Source organism: Bos indicus, chromosome X (assembly GCF_029378745.1).
Source record: "Bos indicus isolate NIAB-ARS_2022 breed Sahiwal x Tharparkar chromosome X, NIAB-ARS_B.indTharparkar_mat_pri_1.0, whole genome shotgun sequence".
NCBI classification, from domain to species: domain Eukaryota; kingdom Metazoa; phylum Chordata; class Mammalia; order Artiodactyla; family Bovidae; genus Bos; species Bos indicus.
In genome coordinates, this window is record NC_091789.1 from 126,454,913 (window position 1) to 126,471,308 (window position 16,396).

General features: G+C 41.5%; 1 protein-coding gene across 1 annotated transcript; it reads right to left on the bottom strand.

Annotated features, from left to right (window-relative positions):
• Positions 1-14,770: 14,770 nt before the first annotated feature.
• On the bottom strand, positions 14,771-15,697 carry LOC109555005 (melanoma-associated antigen B17-like). The gene has a single exon (XM_070785086.1). The coding sequence runs from the start codon at positions 15,695-15,697 to the stop codon at positions 14,771-14,773; it is 927 nt and encodes a 308-aa protein (XP_070641187.1).
• Positions 15,698-16,396: the final 699 nt, after the last annotated feature.

Genomic DNA, 16,396 nt, shown 5'->3' on the forward strand with positions numbered 1-16,396 from the left:
CTCAGAGAGTCAGACACGACTGAGCGATTGAACTGAACTGAACTGTATGACTTTGGGAATGTTTGTATTGTGTATAAAGTACCCATCAAAATCCTGGCAAATATTACATGTTTTATGAATGGCAGTTAATATTTTTACCTAGACAATATCACCCTCCTTTGTAGGAATGTTTTCTTAAATCCAGCATATGTCAGGGGAAATGCAGCACTTTCAGACAGAATGATACCAAATCAGTCAAAATTTTGCTTTAGCAAGTAAAATTAAGTATCTTTTCCATGTTAGACCATTTATTATTTAATTTTGGTGTGGAGGTTTTTTTTATTTCCTACCTGGAAGCAACTCAAAGTTCCTGGAATTTTGTCATGTACCAACTCTTTTAGTCCTTTCCAGTTTCCCTTCTATCTAAACCATGTCTATTTTTATTTGTTTCTTCCCCACCAAAATCTAGCCCCCTCTTAGAATTTGTAAATTACTCAAGATAACCCAATTAAAATGCTCTTTTAGTGCATTGGGATTTGGCTCTACCAGTTCAAGGCAGAAAGTGTCAACAGAGTGGCTCTTGTGCATCTCACCTGTTGGGGCTCAATGCAGGTTGCCCCAAAATATGCCACAGTGACATGTTGATTACCTTGTATTCAGGTTACTTAAGAAAAGGCCATTGCAGGAGTAATATTTTGACCCTCTTTTCTGTCTCTCTGAAAGCAGGAAATACGTCTGTCATATGAAAGATGCACTGCCTGCATCTGGAGGTAGAAGAACACCCTGATAGCCAAAAATAGAGAATTCAGCCAGAGAAGTCTGTATACACAAATGTCTTTAATTTACTACCCCAAGCTCAAATTCTGTTTAGATTCTTCACTAATTGAGCTCTCAAAACTTACGTTTATTTGTCCTGTCCATTCCTCAAAAATGTATTGTTTCTAGGTATGAAACATATAAAAGCTGCCTGCTTCGGCCACTTCTTCAGGTCCCATTTCTAAGACACCCTCGTGCACATGAATTACAATTTGTTTCTTCTTCTCCTGTTAATCTGTCTGTGTCAATTTTATTTTTAGTCCACTCACAGGAACCCAAGAGGCATAGAGGCATAAATTTCTCTCTCCCTGACAGTTGGCAAGCCAGCCAGGATGTTTCTCATCCTGAGACTGCTGCTACTGAGAGATCCTGGGACATCTGACAAAGGCCGCAGAAGGTAAGATGTCTTATCATGTCAGTCTCCAGATCTCTGCCTTCAAGGTCTGATGCGAGGGAAAGTAGTCAGAGTCCCTTTTTTTTCTCTCTAAATTTAGATTAGCAGGAGATAATATTTGCGTAGCTAGTTCCTTGGACTTAGGGAAACTTAGGGATTCTTTTCTTCTCAAACATGGTCACTGTTTTACTTTGTCTGTTGTGTCATTTGTCATAAGGAGCAGGAACCATAGGGCAGGACAGCAGGCATAGGCTCTATAAGCCTGCTGTTCAAGCCAGCCTCACAGAGTGATGAGTTAGCAATTCTCACCAGACCTGCATCTATTTAGACAAACTTTGCTGTGGTTCCCGTAAGTAAAAACCAGATGAGACTTTACCTTCCATCTTCTTTTATATCTTGAGAGCTCATCATTTTGTCCAGTGAGAATATTCTGTCTGATCTCTGCCATCCAGGAGATACATTTACTGGGGTATATCTGGTGGCTTGTTGAATAGACTGGAGTTCCAAGACATGAAGTCACCAGCAGCACTCCCTTTGTCTGGTTGGGCCAGCTCTCAGGGGGGGTTGTCATAAGGGGTCCTGGTCCATAAAGGGCATTTGTCATCTCAGCTTGTGTTTCTTGTTAGCACTGGAAAGCCTCATGCCAGTAGTGCCTGCCTGGTGTCATGAATTAGTGAGCTTATGGCTGGAGTGCCCCACGTTTTGTGGGACACTACAGAGCTTGTTTTCACTACATCATTCATACCACCTGTAGCAACAAAACGCTTTTACTTTTTTGACTAACTCTGGGAATGAACTTTCTGGATCTTGTGAGGGGTAAATACTCTCTTGTATTATGTTTCTTGCATCTTTGGTTAAGCAATAAAAAAAAAAAAAAAACCTTACTGGTTTGAGTTGCTGTTTGAAATTAATATAAGAGCCTACTTGCCAATTGCCAGATGATGGATCCTTTAAATTGGCTGTATTTAAAAGGAAAACATTTTGTGGGAGCTGTCATCATAAACATCTGTCATATTGATACTTATGTGAGGATCAAATTGAAAGGAAAAAAAAATTATAATGACTGCCCTTAAGACATTCCTTATTATGATGAAAGGACTTAAACAAAAATCCAACAAAATTCTCCTTCTTAAAAATAACCCTGCTTCCTCAGTAAATTTTCAGGACCTCCTACACATAATCTCAGAACAAATCAGCTGGAGCCAAGGGCTAACAGAAACAACTGTCTTTGTCTTGTACATATAAAATCAGAAATACGATTCTAGAAGCAAGTCAAAACACACCTAACTTGACAAGTCCCAAGGCTTTGCCCATCCCTACTAAAATGCTTGTAGATATTATAAATAACCAGGGTATTAGAGTAAAATTTTCCTTTACTTAAGGAAAAAATTAGTAGCAATTACTCAAATACTTATGATAATAGACAAATATGCTCCAAAACTCCTAGGAGAAAACACATTTTCTGTCTCTGCCCCTTGAAGTTATAAATTCTATCATGTCTTTCAAGTGTTAACACAGGTCACAGCACCTGAGAATGAGTCTGGGTTAGCTCAGTCTGTAGAATTTAAAAAAAAAAAAGGAACCTCTTTAAACACATACTGCTAAAACACCCCCTTGCCTAAACAGTCTCTTTAAAATTGCTTGTCAAAGGAAAATACTGATCTTAAAAGTCTTCTCCACAAACAAAGAAAAATACTTTAGCCATCTGAATGAGTATACTTAATTAATTCCAGTTGCTATTTATAAACTAGTGAGTTTTGTACTGTACCTGATTCATGACTAAAGTTCTACAATGAAAACTTTGAGCTAATTGTCTGTCTGTATGTCTGTATGTATACATTATAAACATGGTATCTTTCTAATTCCAGATTATGTTGCCAAAATCGTATTTGTAAAAGAGCTCTATTTAATTGGCTTAAAAATACTCGTGCTTATATAAAAATTCTTAAAAGTTTAAGAAACACCAACCCAAATATTTTTCAAGTTCACATGAGCTAGAATAATCTTGAGTAAATAAAAGCTAAATTTAAGCTTACTGGTTTAATATGGGTATATCTTCAGAGTTAGCATAAGATAAAATATGGATAACCAACTTTTGTTCTATTGGGTTTACTAGTCAAATGAGCTAATGTCTCTGTTGCAACATTTGCCGGGAACAAACAAACAAAAAAGAGTCAAAAGGTCTTAAGATAATGACTAAATGCTTTAATGAGATTTTCATGAGGAATCTAAGTATGATTATTAAGAACAAAAAAATTAAATAGATATAAATGAGATAGGAGTTTTTAGGTGAACTTTTTAACAATAATCGTTTTGTGATATGTCTACTCAAATTGTTTCCTAAATCTCTTTGGTAATTTATACTCTTAGAGTTTGGCTAAGTTAAATTAAGTGATGAAAATTTGTTGACTGTCTAGTCATTTCCAAATAAGATAAAATACTAAAACATTAATTGTTGAACAAGTCTAAGTTTGCATATATTTCACCTGTTACTACAAGAGACTAAGTATGTTTTGGTTTATTAATAAATGTACCTTATGTTTTATTGAAAGATTATTCTATATATTTCTGGAAATTATAACGTGTGTTTTTAAGTTTGCTGAGCCACAAAATATTAATACAATTAAGAAAGAAACGAATTACCAGTCCAGGTTCGATGCAGGATACAGGATGCTTGGGGCTGGTGCACTGGGATGACCCAGAGGGATGGTACGGGGAGGGAGGCAGGAGGGGGTTCAGGACGGGGAACACGTGTACACCCATGGTGGATTCATGTTGATGTATGGCAAAACCAATACAATATTGTAAAGTAATTAGCCTCCAATTAAAATAAATAAATTTAAATTTGAAAAAGGGAAAAAAAAAAAGATTTACTTCTTTATTTTCACTGAAAAAATTAAAATTAAAAGGATTAAGAAGTTTAATATGTGGTTAAAGCTACTGAGTATAATAACAGACATAGAATATGTTTGGTGGTAACAAAATTTATATGGTATGGAGATGTTTTTGTTAAGAAAAAAAAAAGTAGTTTTTTGTAAGGCTGGTTATTCCCAAATGGGAAAGAAAACAAGGCACAAACTAAAATGGACATAGAAAATTGTAAGTTTTGTGAAAAAATAAATCTTTGGAAAGGAATTTTATGTGTGGTCAAGAATAAATAAAATTGGAATCAATTTAATTAAGTAAATGAGTTTAAGTATCAAAAGTAACTTGGTATAAAATTGGAATTTGGTTTTATCTTTGTTAAAAGGACAAACTGTATTTTTTCTATGGGTTTGTTCTTGGTAAGAAGAAATTATGAAAGTTTTTCTTTACCTTGAAGGAATCTGACCAAATATATATATATATATATATATATATATATATATCTCGAGAGAGAGAGAGAGAGAGAGAATCTTTATCAGAACATAATTGCTTAAGTAAACCTAGTCCTCTGGATGTTAAAAGAGCTAAATTTTAATCAGAACAATATAACCTATATTTGCCTATGAACTCTTTGTTATTTTGGTTAAGTGGATAACTAAGCATTTTTTCCCAGTGATCTATGAGACTAAGTGTTTTAAAGCCTCTTTGATGTTTTTGAAAAGCTTCCTCCAAATCAAATTCTACGTGTCTTTTTGACTTAGAAGTAGCTTTGAGGTATACGTTATTTCAGAGGGCCCCTGAAATATCTCAAAGATTTATTCTCTCTCCTTATAAAAAGAGAGATATTAAACTAATTAAGAATATTGGTTATGTGAAATTACATGGGAAGCATTGCCAAATAAGAAATAATGTTAAGCCTTTTTTACATTGTGTCTGGCTTATCAGGTGGCTCAGACAGCAAGGAATCTGCCTGCAGTGCAGGAGATCTGACTTCGATCTCTGGGTCAGGAACATCCCCTGGAGAAGGGAATGGCTACCTACTCCAGTATTCTTACCTGGAGAATTCCATGGACAGAGAAGCCTGGTGGGCTACAGTGCAAGAGGTCGCAAAGAGTAAGACACAACTGAGCAACTCACACTTTCAAACTTGTATAGGTGTGTATTATAAGTGTTTCAGGAATTATTAGAAACTTTTGGAAGTCTTCTATGTCCTGTAGTAGAATGTTGTCTGTCATCAAAATTGAAGCTCACACTAAAAGGACTAAACCCAAGTATCAGAGAAACACTGAAGCTGACTTGTATGTACAGGCAGAACAACAAAAGAATCTGTGAACATTGTGGCACATGTAGATAAAGTCCATTTTGCTTCTGCCAAAAACATTGACCCTTCCTTGCCACACTTTTGCCATCCTGACGTCTATTTAATATGGCACCAGTCAGCTCCCACATTGGAGAAAGTAAGTGGGTAAACAATAGCTTTAAATGAAATAAAGAGTTGGGGCTTTGAGAAATTGAAGATGACCCCTTGGTTCCTCCCAGCTTTCTAGCAACTCTTTCCCTGACCATCATTTAAGATGACTCAAATTATAGACACTGGTAAGAAGATTTTTATAAAATTGTGCAAACAGTCTACCAGCAATGTCTATCCTGCCAGGTCCATAATTCTGGAAAGGAAAGGAAAACAGATATTTGCCCCAGAGGCCTCAGACCCCCTTTCCCTAGACACTTTGAACACCTACAACAAAATTTCATTTATTTGCCACTTATTATGAGTCACAATTGCATTTTTTTCCCATGGGGATGGTCTTTATCCCTGTCTCCTGTACAATGTCATGAACCTCATTTCATAGTTCATCAGGCACTCTATCTATCAGATCTAGGCCCTTAAATCTATTTCTCACTTCCACTGTATAATCATAAGGGATTTGATTTAGGTCATACCTGAATGGTCTAGTGGTTTTCCCTACTTTCTCAATTTAAGTCTGAATTTGGAAATAAGGATTTCATGATCTGAGCCACAGTCAGCTCCTGGTCTTGTTTTTGTTGACTGTATAGAGCTTCTCCATCTTTGGCTGCAAAGAATATAATCAATCTGATTTTGGTGTTGACCATCTGGTGATGTTCACGTATAGAGTCTTCTCTTGTGTTGTTGGAAGAGGGTGTTTGTTATGACCAGTGCATTTTCTTGGCAAAACTCTATTAGTCTTTGCCCTGCTTCAGTCCGTATTCCAAGGCAAAATTTGCCTGTTACTCCAGGTGTTTCTTGACTTCCTACTTTTGCATTCCAGTCCCCTATATTGAAAAGGACATCTTTTTTGGGTGTTAGTTCTAAAAGGTCTTGTAGGTCTTCATAGAACCGTTCAACTTCAGCTTCTTCAGCGTTACTGGTTGGGGCATAGACTTGGATTACTGTGATACTGAATGGTTTGCCTTGGAAACGAACAGAGATCATTCTGTCATTTTTGAGATTGCATCCAAGTACTGCATTTCAGACTCTTTTGTTGACCATGATGGCCACTCCATTTCTTCTGAGGGATTCCTGCCCGCAGTAGGAAATATAATGGTCATCTGAGTTAAATTCACCCATTTCAGTTCGCTGATTCCTGGAATGTTGACATTCACTCTTGCCATCTCTTGTTTGACCACTTTCAATTTGCCTTGATTCATGGACCTGACATTCCAGGTTCCTATGCAATATTGCTCTTTACAGCATTGGACCTTGCTTCTATCACCAGTCACATCCACAGCTGGGTATTGTTTTTGCTTTGGCTCCATCCCTTCATTCTTTTTGGAGTTATTTCTCCATTGATCTCCAGTAGCATATTGGGCACCTACTGACCTGGGGAGTTTCTCTTTCAGTATCCTATCATTTTGCCTTTTAATACTGTTCATGGGGTTCTCAAGGCAAGAATACTGAAATGGTTTGCCATTCCCTTCTCCAGTGGACCACATTCTGTCAGATCTCTCCAACATGACCCACCCATCTTCGGTTGCCCCACAGGCATGGCTTAGTTTCATTGAGTTAGACATGGCTGTGGTTCTAGTGTGATTAGATTGACTAGTTTTCTGTGAGTATGGTTTCAGTGTGTGTGCCCTCTTATGCCCTCTTGAAACACCTAGAAGTGAAAAGCAAAGGAGAAAAGGAAAGATATAAACATCTGAATGCAGAGTTCCAAAGAATAGCAAGAAGAGATAAGAAAGCCTTCTTCAGCGATCAATGGAAAGAAATAGAGGAAAACAACAGAATGGGAAAGACTAGAGATCTCTTCAAGAAAATCAGAGATACCAAAGGAACATTTCATGCAAAGATGGGCTCGATAAAGAACAGAAATGGGATGGACCTAACAGAAGCAGAAGATATTAAGAAGAGATGGCAAGAATACACAGAAGAACTGTACAAAAAAGATCTTCATGACCTAGATAATCATGATGGTGTGATCACTGACCTAGAGACAGACATCCTGGAATGTGAAGTCAAGTGGGCCTTAGAAAGCATCACTACAAACAAAGCTAGTGGAGGTGATGGAATTCCAGTTGAGCTATTCCAAATCCTGAAAGATGATGCTGTGAAAGTGCAGCACTCAGTATGCCAGTAAATTTGGAAACTCAGCAGTGGCCACAGGATAGGAAAACGTCAGTTTTCATTCCAATCTCAAACAAAGGCAATGCCAAGGAATGCTCAAACTACTGCACAATTGCACTCATCTCACATGCTAGTAAAGTAATGCTCAAAATTCTCCAAGTCAGGCTTCAGCAATATGTGAACCGTGAACTTCCTGATGTTCAAGCTGGTTTTAGAAAAGGCAGAGGAACCAGAGATCAAATTGCCAACATCCGCTGGATCATGGAAAAAGCAAGAGAGTTCCAGAAAAACATCTATTTCTGCTTTATTGACTATGCCAAAGCCTTTGACTGTGTGGATCACAATCAACTGTGGAAAATTCTGAAAGAGATGGGAATACCAGACCTGCCTCTTGAGAAATTTATATGTAGGTCAGGAAGCAACAGTTAGAACTGGACATGGAACAACAGGCTGGTTCCAAATAGGAAAAAGAGTACGTCAAGGCTGTATATTGTCACCCTGTTTATTTAACTTATATGCAGAGTACATCATGAGAAACGCTGGACTGGAAGAAACACACGCTGGAATCAAGATTGTCAGGAGAAATATCAATAACCTCAGATATTCAGATGACACCACCCTTATGGCAGAAAGTGAAGATGAACTAAAAAGCCTCATGATGAAAGTGAAAGTGGAGAGTGAAAAAGTTGGCTTAAAGCTCAACACTCAGAAAACGAAGATCATGGCATCCGGTCCCATTACTTCCTGGCAAATAGTTGGGGAAACAGTGGAAACAGTGTCAGACTTTATTTTTCTGGGCTCCAAAATCACTGCAGATGATGACTGCGGCCATGAAATTAAAAGACACTTACTCCTTGGAAGGAAAGTTATGACCAACCTAGATAGCATATTCAAAAGCAGAGACATTACTTTGCCAACAAAGCTTCATCTAGTCAAGGCTATGGTTTTTCCTGTGGTCATGTATGGATGTGAGAGTTGGACGGTGAAGAAGGCTGAGCACCCAAGAATTGATGCTTTTGAACTGTGGTGTTGGAGAAGACTCTTGAGAGTGCCTTGGACTGCAAGTAGATCCAACCAGTCCATTCTGAAGGAGATCAGCCCTGGGATTTCTTTGGAAGGAATGATACTAAAGCTGAAACTCCAGTACTTTGGCCACCTCATGCGAAGAGTTGACTCATTGGAAAAGACTCTGATGCTGGGAGGGATTGGGGGCAGGAGGAGAAGGGGACGACAGAGGATGAGATGGCTGGATGGCATCACTGACTTGATGGACGTGAGTCTCAGTGAACTCTGGGAGTTGGTGATGGACAGGGAGGCCTGGCATGCTACAATTCATGGGGTCACAAAGAGTCAGACAGGACTGAGCGACTGATCTGATCTGATCTGATCTGATGGGTCACAAATATTTGCCACTTAGTTTGAGTCACTCAGTATTGCCACAGCCAGTCCCTCCCATCAGGAAGCTTCTACAAGCCTCTTAACCTTATCCATCAAAAGGCAGACAGAATGAAAACCACAATCAGAAAACTAACCAAGCTGATCACATGGATCACAGCCTTGTCTAACTCAATGAAGCCGTGTAGGGGCATCCAAGACAGACAGGTCATGGTGGAGAGTTCTGACAAAACATGGTCTACTGGAGAAGGGAAAAGCCAAGCACTTCAGTATTCTTGCCTTGAGAATCCCATGAACAGTATGAAAAGACAAAAAGATATGACACTGAAAGAGGAACACCCCAGGTCAGTAGGTGCCCAATATGCTACTGGAGAAGAGTGGAGAAATAATTCCAGAAACAATGAAGAGACAGAGCCAAAGTGAAAGCAACACCCAGTGGTGGATGTGACTGGTGATGAAAGTAAACTCTGATGCTGTAAAGAACAGTATTGCATAGGAACCTGGAATGTTAGGTCCATGAATCAAAGTAAGTTGGAAGTGGTCAAACAGGAGATGGCAAGAGTGAACATGAACATTTTAGTAATCAGTGAACTAAAATGGATGGGAATGAGCAAATTTAATTCACATGACCATTATATTTACTATTGTGAGAAAGAATCTTAAAAAAGAAATGGAATAGCCTCATAGTCAACAAAAGAGTCCGAAATGCATTACTTGGGTGCAATCTCAAAAAGAACAATATGATCTCTGTTTATTTCCAAGGCAAACCATTCAATACAACAGTAATCCAAGTCTATGCACCAACCATTAATGCCAAAGAAACTGAAGTTGAACAGTTCTATGATGACCTACGAGACCATCTAGAACTAAAACCAAGAAAATATGTCCTTTTCATCATAGAGGCTTGGAATGCGAAAGTAGGAAGTCAAGTGATACCTGGAGTAAGAGCAAGTTTGTCCTTGAACTCCAAATTGAAGCAGGGCAAAGGCTAACAGTTTTGCTGAGAGAACGCACTGGTCATAGCCAACACCCTTTTCCAACAACACAAGAGAAGACTCTACACATGGACATCACCAGATGGTCAATAACAAAATCAGATTGATTATATTCTTTGCAGTCAAAGGTGAAAAATCTCTACTTCATAAGCAAAAACAAGACCAGGAGCTGACTGTGGCTCAGGTGATGGACTCCTTTTTGTAAAATTCAGGCTCAATTTGAAGAAAGTAGGGAAAAGCAGAAGGCCATTCAGGTATGACCTAAATGAAATCCCATATGATTATACAGTGGAGGTGACAAATAGATTCAAGGGATTAGATCTGGAAGACAGAGTGACTGAAGAACTATGGACGGAGGTTTGTAGCATTGTACAGGAGGCGGTGATCAAAACCATCCCCATGAAAAAGAAATTCAGAAAGGCAAAATGATTGTCTGAGGAGTCCTTACAAATAGCTGAGAAAAGGAGAGAAGCAAAGGCAAAGGAGCAAAGGAAAGATATATCCATCTGAATGCAGAGTTTCAAAGAATAGCAAGGAGAGATAAGAAAGCCTTCCTAAGTGATCAGTGCAAAGAAACAGGGGAAATCAATAGAATGGGAAAGACTAGATTCTCTTCAAGAAAATTAGAGATACCAAGGGAACATTTCATGCAACAATGGGCACAAGAAGGACAGAAATGGTGTGGACCTAACAGAAGCAGAAGCTCTGTAGAAGAGGTGGCATGAATACACAAAAGAACTATACTAAAAAGATCATAATGATCCAATAACCATGACGGAGTGATCATTCACCTAGAGACAGACATCCTGAAATGTGACGTCAAGTGGGCCTTAGAAAGCATCACTACAAACAAAGCTACTGGAGGTGATGGAATTCCAGGTGAGCTTCTGCAAATCTTGAAAGATGGTGCTTTAAAGTGCTATACTTAATATGCCAGTAAATTTGGAAAAATCAGCAGTGGCCATAGGACTGGAAAAGGTCAGCTGTCATTCCAATCCCACAGAAAGGCAATGCCAAAGAATGTTCAAACTACTGCACAATTGCACTCATCTCACATGCTAGCAAAGTACTGCTCAAAATTCTCCATGCTAGGCTTCAATAGTACATGAATCAAGAACTTCCAGATGTCCAAGCTGGATTTAGAAAAGGCAAAGGAAACAGAGATCAAATTGCCAACATCTATTGGATCATAGAAAAAGCAAGAGAATTCCAGAAAAGCATCTACTTCTGCTTTATTGACTACCCTAAGGCCTTTGACTGTGTGGATCACAATAGAATGTGGAAAATTCCTAAGAGATGGGAATACCAGACCACCTAACCTGCCTCCTAAGAAATCTGCATACAGGTCAGGAAGCAACAGTTAGAACTGGATAGAACAATGGACTGATGACAAATTGGGAAAGGAGTACATCAGACTGTGTATTGTCACCCTGCTTATTTAACTTGTATGCAGTGTACATTATGTGAAATGCCAGACTGAATGAAGCACAAGTTAGATTCAAGATTGCTGGGAGAGATATCAATAACCTCAGATATGTAGATGGAATTACCCTTATGCCAGAAATAGAAAAGAAACTAAAAAGCCTCTTGATGAAAGTGAATAAAGAGAGTGAAAACCTGTCTCAAATCTCTGTCTAGAAAAGAAATTCTGTCTAGAAACTCAACATTCAAGAAACTAAGTTGCCTAACTTACCACATCTACCTGTGGTCTCTCAGGCCAGAAAGCTGTGACTGGAAATTGAGGCCTTCTGATGGCTGGCTGCACCTGTCCACAATCAGGCTCCTAGGAAGACCTGTATTTCCTCCCTCTCTTCACTATTACTGTCCTCTCTCCAGGTCTTCACACTGACTTCCCATCTCCTAACGAGACCTGTCCTCTCATGTGACAGCCTTAAATTCCGTGAGACGACCTCAGAGGATGTGACAGCTCCCAACCTGTGGTCACACATGGCTGACCCTAGGGGAGGGATGCTATAAAGGTGGTATAGTGTGAGTGATTCCTTTAGTCCTCATGATCCTCTACTTGACTCTTGGCATGACCTGGAATTCCTCCTGAGGTTGACCTCTGAGCCCCAGCACTTCACCTCCTGAGATGCTCTGAAAGGAAATGTGGGGGATGCATCATGCCTGTGTTCCCAAATGTGCCAGTGCGAGGTGTAGAGGGGCAGGGCTGTGTTCTAGGTGCAGTCCCTTTATTCTCATTTGGAGTCACTAGCTTCCACTCTGTACTGAAGTGAGGCTTCTCCCAGTAGACCAAGGCTCTCACCTCCCTGAGACCCCTCCAGCAGAAAGAGAAGCACTTCGGCCAGAAAGCTTTCTCCTGGGTCTCATAGGGCTGACATCAGGGGTGGGCCTCTACAGTCTCCCCTGTTCTGGGCTGAGTGGTCCTCTTGGTCCTCGTTCAGGGACCTCATCCTCACTCCTGATCAGACCCAGACTGCAGCCTCCACTCACCTGAGGCTGTGATCCTCAGAACAAAGCCATTACTTTCTTGGAAGTTCCGGATTGGAAGACAGGATGAGCCAGATGTGTGCAAAGCTACTGGGGCCTTCTGAGGAGGAGAATATTCTAAGGCTCCACTCTCTTCTGGAATCAGTGGTCCCCCAGTCTTAGATCAGGTTTCTTACCTTGACTTCCAGTAGCATATGGGAATCCACCCTCTCTAGTGGCTGAATCAGCAGGCCTGTGGCCAAGGCTTTCGCCTTCTTGAGACAACAGAAGGGGTGAGAGAGCTACTCCCTAGCTACCCTTGGCTGTTCCTCTGTGCCCTCCCCCTTGCTATGGGGGGGTCCATTCATCAGCACCCAGTGTCCTCACTGTAAATCCTAAGAAGGCCTCTTAGGATCTCCTACTTGGGCAGAATTGGAGCTGCTGCCACAAGTCCAAGGTGCTCAACTCCCTGAGAACCCCTCCACCCTTGCCCTGCAGGAAAGGAAGGCGCACCTCAGACAGACTGCTCTCCCCATGGCCACACAAGGCAAGAAGCAGGATATAGTTTGTGGGACCCCTAGTGTTCTAAAACCTTCCCCTTGATAACTATCAGAGGCTGGGAGTCTTCCATCCATTGACCTGAGGTCACAGCGCTTAAGCTAAGGCTTTATGTCCCTGAGAATCAGGAAGGATAAATGAGGGCATATTGATCTTTTCAGGGTATCTGACATTGCGTGTGTTTGTGACCACATTGTCCCTGAGTAGTTTTGTCTTCTTTCATACCATTCATTAACAGCATTTTTTTTAATTTATTTGAAAACAGTTCTTTGGGACAGGGCCCCATGTATCCAATGAGACACATTTTTTGGAGTGTTTAGAGGAATAATGAATGAAAAAACATGATGTCTGGCTTAGGCTGGGAGAAGTGGCACATTGTGGGCTCTGCACAAATCCAGATTGGGGGACTAGTCCTAGGAAGGTCACTTCCTCAGTTTGTGAACTTGAGAAATTTGCAAGTAATCCATCCATGAATGGAGTCTGCTAAATCTGATCTTGCATGAATGCTGGAATGCATGTACTACATATAAAGCAGTGGCATACTGATTAAGAAGTATTGGTTTATAATAAGTGGAAGTTATGATTACTACGAAGCCTTCAAATACCACCTTCCCAATTGAGTTTATTTTTAATCCAGGAGAGAGCAGAGAATATGCAGTGAATTAGGACAAAAGAAACAAATATTCTTAAATGAGCTAAATAAGTCAAAGTATTTTTTATTTTTACTAAAAGAAAGTTTCAAGAAATAAGGTAAACCACAACTTAAAGACTTTTTAACTCTATTCTTTTCTCCATTTTCTTTTTGTTTCTCAATAGTTTCTGTGGTCTTCTTTCACATTAGCATGATATCACTCTTGCAGTGCTATGTTACCTACTTTCAGATCATAAAGACAACATAGATGGCTCCTGAATTTCTTTTATATCTATCAAAACTGTACCTTTAAAACTTTTAAAACAGCAATGAACCTAACAGCAGTATCATTACCAAATTAATACTCTGAGGAAAAACAACCTCTTACAAGTAAAAATATTTGGAAAAAAATGATATGTAGAAGTTACTCGTGTGAAACAGTAAGAGAAATGTGATCGAAATAAATGTGATCTAACCCCCACTACCATGCACTCTTTAGAAGCTTGACTACTCTTCAAGAAAAATTCTCCTCTAATGTCATGTTATCTTCTTTGCATTGTGAACAATATATTCAGTACTTTCAGTGCGTTTTACAAATACCCAAACTTTTAAAACATTAAAACAGCTGGAAAATATGATTTATATGATTCATACATTTGAATTCTGATGCACAATAAACCTTATCAAATGTAAGAATATTTGAAAGTACTAAACATCTCCTTCACCTCTTTACCTTTCTAATTTAAATCATCGTTCATTAGGTATTTCTCATATGGATACAAGAAAACACATATATATTTTGTTAAAACAGACTAGACCTAAACTGGCTTACCATTTAAAACTGTAAGAAGATATGGGTTTTGTTCACTCCACCCCAGTACTCTGCACTATTTAGGAGCTTGATTGCTCTCTTCCAACACAAAGGGAACAAAGTGCCCTGCCCCCCTCACTAGATGTGGGAGGAGCTGCAGGACTTGGCCCTGGAAGGGGCACTGGCCTCAGCCATGGCCACAACTCTCCGCCCTGCTCTCTCCACCTGATCTCTCAGAGCCTCATCATAGAGGTCTGGGAAGGAACTAGGGACCCTACCGTGGAACTTGGCTAGAACCTCCAGTACCTTCATCTTAACTGGTCTCAGCACAAGCTCTCGGGCCCCACAGGAACTCGTAGCGCGGAGGATCACTATTGGGCACCCGGCGGTAGTTCAGGTACTCCTTCTGCACCAGATTTTTGGTGATGAGCCTTCTAGGCTCCCCAAAGATCCAGTAACTCCTCCCAGCATAGATCCCCAACATACTGAGGAATTCCCAGATCTCATTCTCTGTGGCACAGTTACCATTCATGAAGATGACCCCCAGGAGCACCATGATGAGACGAGACTTGGAGGCCACCCCCCAATCACTTGGACAATTGTTTCCCCCGAGGTTGACCTTGCTGATGAGGGTGTAGATGTTCCCTCTACGGTCGACTTCCTTCATCTCCAGGCCAAAGACCAGCTCCATGTGCTCACGGGCTGTACTGAGGATCTCAGAGAAGTGCTGCCTGTACTTCCTGCTGACGATTTTCATCAGGGCATTCTGCGTGATGGGCTCCTTCTTGGTGTACTTCTCCAGCAGGAACTCCACCAGTATCCTGGCCTTCCTGGCCAGAGGATCTTTGTGAGTGCTCTGAGTGGCAGGGGCTTCCTGGGAGGCACCTGCACTTTCTTCCTTGGGGCCTTGGACACCTTCATCAGATGCTGCACATGAAGGCCCTGCATCAGGAGAGCTAGGGGCCATGGCTCCCTGAAGCTCCTGGTGATCGCCAGCAGGGGAGCTCGGGGGAGAACCCTGAGGGGCAGAAGAGGGGGAGGAGGGGCGCTCCTCCTTTGGGGCTGCAGCAGCACTGGCCTGGGCCTCCTGAGTGTCCCTCCTGGTCCTGGTGGCATTTCCCGGGGGCACGTGACTTGTTCTTGTGCCTCCGAGGCATGGTGACAGCAGGTCAGCGACCGCAAGTGGGAGTGCGGGCAGGAAAGCAGGCAAGGAGGGCACCTGGAGGACAGACAAGGACATGATGTGAGAACCTTCAGTGAGGAGAGTCCTGCCTGGGAGTTAGAAGTGGGGGGCAGCAGTGGGGGCTCGCAGGGAAGGCAGGTCCTCTCAGCTGACATTCTGAGTCAGGATGAAAATTGGTGCGAGACACCCCCATATCCAAGGCCCCCTCTCCCGCACCAAGTCTGTTCCCTCTCCTGTCTGAAATTGATGCTGCCACCTTCCCTGTCACCCCAGACGAGGAGAGGAGGGCGTATTCATCCCCCCACTGAAGGGTCCCAGGACCTTCCCTTCTGCTGTCTCGTGGCTGCCCTTCACAACCAGGCTCCAAGCTCCCCTCTCAGACCGCCGCCCCCCTTCCCAATGCTTGGCCCAGAGGAAGCGCTGACCACAGGGGAGGGTCCTGAGTCGCCCGTTTGTCAGGGAGCATGGTCCTCATCCTGACTCTTCCCGAACCCTGACATCCTCACTCTACTGACCAGCTGCAAGCCCCTCAAACCAAACTCCCCTCTTCTCCGAGTGTCCTGTGTCCCAGGTCGCAGTGAGAGAGCCCCTCAGCCTTTAGAGCTGCCCGGCGGCTGATCCGCAGCCAAATCGCAGTGAGTGGGGGTTACACATGGCTGCCGTTCTGCTGTATCGAGACCTTCAGTCTTCCCAAGCGTCCCCCCTTCACTCCACAGTGTTCGTGGCTCTTCCTCTACTGAGCGGACCTGGGGTCCA